At 36.2% G+C, this 4,387-nt stretch overlaps 1 protein-coding gene across 1 annotated transcript in view; it reads right to left on the bottom strand.

Annotated features, from left to right (window-relative positions):
• The window catches only part of LOC112500489 (procardosin-A-like), a 6,701-nt gene extending 2,854 nt beyond the window's left edge, over nucleotides 1-3,847 (bottom strand). Inside the window, exons 1-8 of the mRNA XM_025103982.1 lie at nucleotides 3,491-3,847; nucleotides 3,349-3,409; nucleotides 3,058-3,152; nucleotides 2,285-2,385; nucleotides 1,683-1,851; nucleotides 1,374-1,413; nucleotides 911-975; nucleotides 296-409 (exon numbers count right to left, since the gene is read on the bottom strand). Coding sequence (XP_024959750.1) covers nucleotides 296-409; nucleotides 911-975; nucleotides 1,374-1,413; nucleotides 1,683-1,851; nucleotides 2,285-2,385; nucleotides 3,058-3,152; nucleotides 3,349-3,409; nucleotides 3,491-3,847 — 1,002 coding nt within the window. The remainder of the gene's footprint in view (nucleotides 1-295; nucleotides 410-910; nucleotides 976-1,373; nucleotides 1,414-1,682; nucleotides 1,852-2,284; nucleotides 2,386-3,057; nucleotides 3,153-3,348; nucleotides 3,410-3,490) is intronic.
• Nucleotides 3,848-4,387: the final 540 nt, after the last annotated feature.

Here is a 4,387-nt window from a genome sequence, read left to right as displayed (position 1 = left end):
CTTATTTTATGTGCTTATCATATATCATAAGAGTATCTGCAACAAATTTTCCAAAATGGAGAACTAAAACTCAGAATCTCCAAAAGTACTTATATTTATCTCCAACAGATTCTCTATTTTGGAAACTAAAAAATTAATAATATAAGCAAAATAATTTGTACCTAAATTTGGAGAATATCACTCTTTCTCTCTCTTATGTCTGTTGGAGCAAAATATGCCTAAAATCTCCATTTTCTCAATTTTAAAGAATTTGCTAGAAATGCTCTAAGACAGGGGTGTGAAGGATAACAGGTACCTTAGATCGGAGCATCTCAATTATATCTCTTCCATAACGACTAACCACTGTCTTGCATTGCTGGTTCATGACCCCGTTAGCGCCAATTGCATGATTGATTTGAGTAACAATAGCCTAAAAAAGTGACATTTTTTACGGGATGTTAGTCTTCTGTAGTAGAATCGTAGAAGTCACTTGACCCTGAAATTGTATGTGTGGACTTTGGAATGCATTCCATAAGTGGTGGCCTTGACTGATTGATATATACTGGTATGACGTGGGGGTAGTCAACGTTTGATTCAGGGAAAAATTAATTGTGTCGATTAGGAATAAAATACCCTTTTTCAAATTGAACGGACTTTGACGTTTTGAGTAAGACGCAAGCCTACGGGATTTCAAAATCCCGTGAAAAACCAGTCATCCACACGGGATTTCAAAATCCTATCTTCATGAGATTTCAAATCCGAAAAATCCTTCAGACCAAATATGAGACTAAATTGAAATTCAATTCCAGATACCTTCAATCCAATCTCAAAGGGAAACTAAGATCAGTAATATATGATAGGTAGCACACAATACATATATAAGATACCCATCCGAAATAATACAGAAGCATATAATTTTTTCAGACGTTACCGTTGGACCTGACAACAAAGAGGTTCCAGAGTCGGCAAATGCTTGACAACCAGGGGCGCAAAATCCTGAAATGGAAACCCTCATATCAGAAATCCCACAAAACCTCGTTAAATTACTCTATAAAAGTGTCCTTAAAAAAATAAGAGGGTTCCAATAAAATAAAAATGAAATGGTCCACGTCTCGCTGATGTGACACTCTGATATGCCCCCTTCAACCAAGGTTGGATGGGCACAAATTAATTGTCTGTGACTGTCGAGTCCTTTGAGTAGTAGATATTGAATCTGAAACCATGTGAAAATATATGAAACCCATTAAATTATTCTCCAAAAGAGCCTTAAAGAAAGAAGAGGGTCCAACTTCCAACATGTATGAAAGATGAAATGATCCAAGTTAGCCGATTCGGGACTCGTAAAATTCCTTTTGTAACCGAGAAAAAGAAGGCAAGATAGGAACACTAAGTACCGGTACTTTTATCTCCAATAAGAACGTCACCGATTCCAAACTACAAACAAGAAAAACAAATAAAATTCAGCAACCAATGGCGGACTTAGAACATTGGATACATTTAGGGGAAATTCCCATGAATGAAAAATTGAGTATGCACATTTGCATATAAGTAATTGAAGCTTTTTTTTTAGTTTATATGTTCGTGTGCATGTTATGCACATGTGCATACTTGGCAAATTGCTATCAAATTATCTGTATGCACATGTGTATATTGTCCAGATGAAAGGTTCCAACGTGTTCCTCAATTTTCATTTTTTAACCAACCTGCCAATAGTACTGATAAGTCACAGGGACATAAGTGTGGTCACCCCTAAAATGATTAGGGTCAAGCCCACCAAACACRAGTTCGCCACCTTCTTCCTCATCAACATTGCGATTCAACCAAAAGGAAAACCTCCGTTCTTTAACAAGACCTTGATTAAGCATGTTGTACCTATAATATGTGCAGATATCTCAGTTTACAAGCCATTTCACTAACCCACTTGGGTTGATCGGGTTGAAGACATTTGAACAACCCAACCCAATGTTTGCGGTTTGGAAAAATCTTAACAATCATATTAAATTCAACAAAATAAAAGAATATCGGGTTCATCAATCATATTAAATTCAACAAAATAAAAGAATATCGGGTTCATCATGTTGGGTTGGGTTCAAATAATAGTAACCAATACCAACCCAATACCTATGGTTTGACAATTTTACCACTTGATTAGACATCAGGTTGCTTCGGGTTGGGTTATTTCACGTTAGGTTGGGTTGATCGGGTTGGTCGGATTTTTGAGCACCCCTACCCACGGTTACCCAAAAAAACACAAAAAAAGGTATGAAACATAAACCAGTGCGGTAACTAGAGGCGAGTAAAGTACCAGACAGGAACGGAGATCGTTTGAAATGAAAGGCCGAGTATACCGTCAAACAACCTATGCAAGAAAACATTGTCGGCCTCATCGGTTGCCTCTATAAAATCCTGAAGAAAGTGAAACATCACAAGGAGGGAGAGTCGTGATGAGAACGTTGAACACGATACATCCAAAACCACAATTCACTTCAACAAAATTAGGTTTATATGACACTTCCAAAATTTAAGCGTCCCAATAGACCGTTTTATAGGAATTAATTTATTGGACCAAAATATAAGATAGCCGTTTTAAAGGTGTTGTAATAAGTTTATATGACGATTTTGGGCGTCTTAACAAGTTTTTTAGGACATCTTTAATACAAAGTGTCGCATTAGCAACTTTATAGGACATTTTTTAGAAAGTGTCCTATAAACTCAATTTTTTATAGGACATTTGTTTTTATAGGACAATTTTTCAAATAGTGTTTTATAAAGTTGATAATGAGACGCTTTATATTAAAAAATGTCGTAAAAAACTTATTACGACGAATTTGGACACTTTATAAAGAGGTATATTGGGAGTGTCCTATAAACCCGATTTTGTTATAGTGATTCTTTAACTTTTTTTTCTGAAAGGATTTTTAGGCTATGTCCAGACTAATCCCGGCAAATTATGACCGTAAAAAATCAGCCCCAGTGGCAACAATTGTTGTGGACGCCTAGAATTGTATCCAGAGCAGATGGGATATTCCACCACATCTGTTAAGCCTCAACTACTACGTCACAGCCCTCATGGTTTACCTGCTCTTTAACAACAAGATCACCGATCGTGACAGAGTCTTGGCTAAAAAAACCCGTGATTGATCCGGTTCCATATTGAATAGCACCAAATGTCCCTTGATGAAATACGATACCAATTAATAACATTTTACCATCAAACAAGAAGTAACGATTCACAAGTAACTTGCGAAATCCACTTTTTATAAATATAATATTCATAAAGCAGCAATTTAACCAAAATGCTACTTGGCACGTCAACAATTCGTAAATAGCACTTTTAACAACTTGATAAACAATCACACGAGACCGTACCATTTTTCTTGTAGGTACTTGAATCGCTCGACTCATACTTTGAGTGCACACGACAAGCTTTCTGCACATGATTGAAACCGTATATAAATTCAACAGCTACTCTAGTTTAGTAAAACAACTGGTAAATAGATCGAAACTTAACTGAATTGTAGCACTTTGAAGAAGGCACCCATAGAACAGAACTTCCGGTATCGAAAATCACTGTGAACTTCTGAGGTGGAGTTCCGATACCAATCTCACCAWAATACGAAGTATCCCTATCGTTCGTTAGTGCAACAACGGCACTGCCCGAGTCCCTAACCGTACCACGGAAGCCGAAATCTTTTCGAGCATTTCCTTCCATATACGCACGACGTCCACGAAGTTGGTCAATTCGGTCCACCTTCCTCTTTTTAAGTCCAATTCGAATCAATCCGTCATCGGAGACGGAAAATACAGTAGGTGATAGAAGATAAAACAAGAACAAGGCAAGCACGTTTGCTTTGATTGAGGTACCCATGTTTCACTGCAACCATGACAAAGAAATTTATATGAAAACTGAAACATTAATAGATATTCAATAACGTATTGATTATTCAATTAATTAATTATTAATACTATATATATATATATATATACATATTTTAGAAATAATAATATAAAATGTGTTGTTCGTGCGGTTGATGATTTAAAAACACAAACTGCACTGTAAAAAATGCAGTTTCGACATAACTGCAAACTGCAAATCGCACTGTGAAAGTTTTAAAACCCCATGTTGTGGTGTAAATTAGTGCAATGTGACGGTTTGTGCCACTACAATAAAATTGTGTTTATAGGACACTCTCAATTTGTAAGCGTTCTAATAAACTTCTTTATAAGACTTAATTTATAGGACCAAAAAAATAAAGTGTCCTATCAAAAGGCGTTGTAATAAGTTTATATGACGTTTTTTGACGTTGTAATAAGTTTTTTAGGTCACTTTTTTTTTTATTAACCTGGATATCCAAGCCCGCTATGCGAGCCGACTAATCCCAGGGCAACCACCTACTTTGCAGATAGC

Source organism: Cynara cardunculus (assembly GCF_001531365.2).
Source record: "Cynara cardunculus var. scolymus isolate 2C chromosome LG 17, CcrdV1, whole genome shotgun sequence".
Classification (NCBI taxonomy): domain Eukaryota; kingdom Viridiplantae; phylum Streptophyta; class Magnoliopsida; order Asterales; family Asteraceae; genus Cynara; species Cynara cardunculus.
This window is presented reverse-complemented; position numbering and strand designations above follow the sequence as displayed.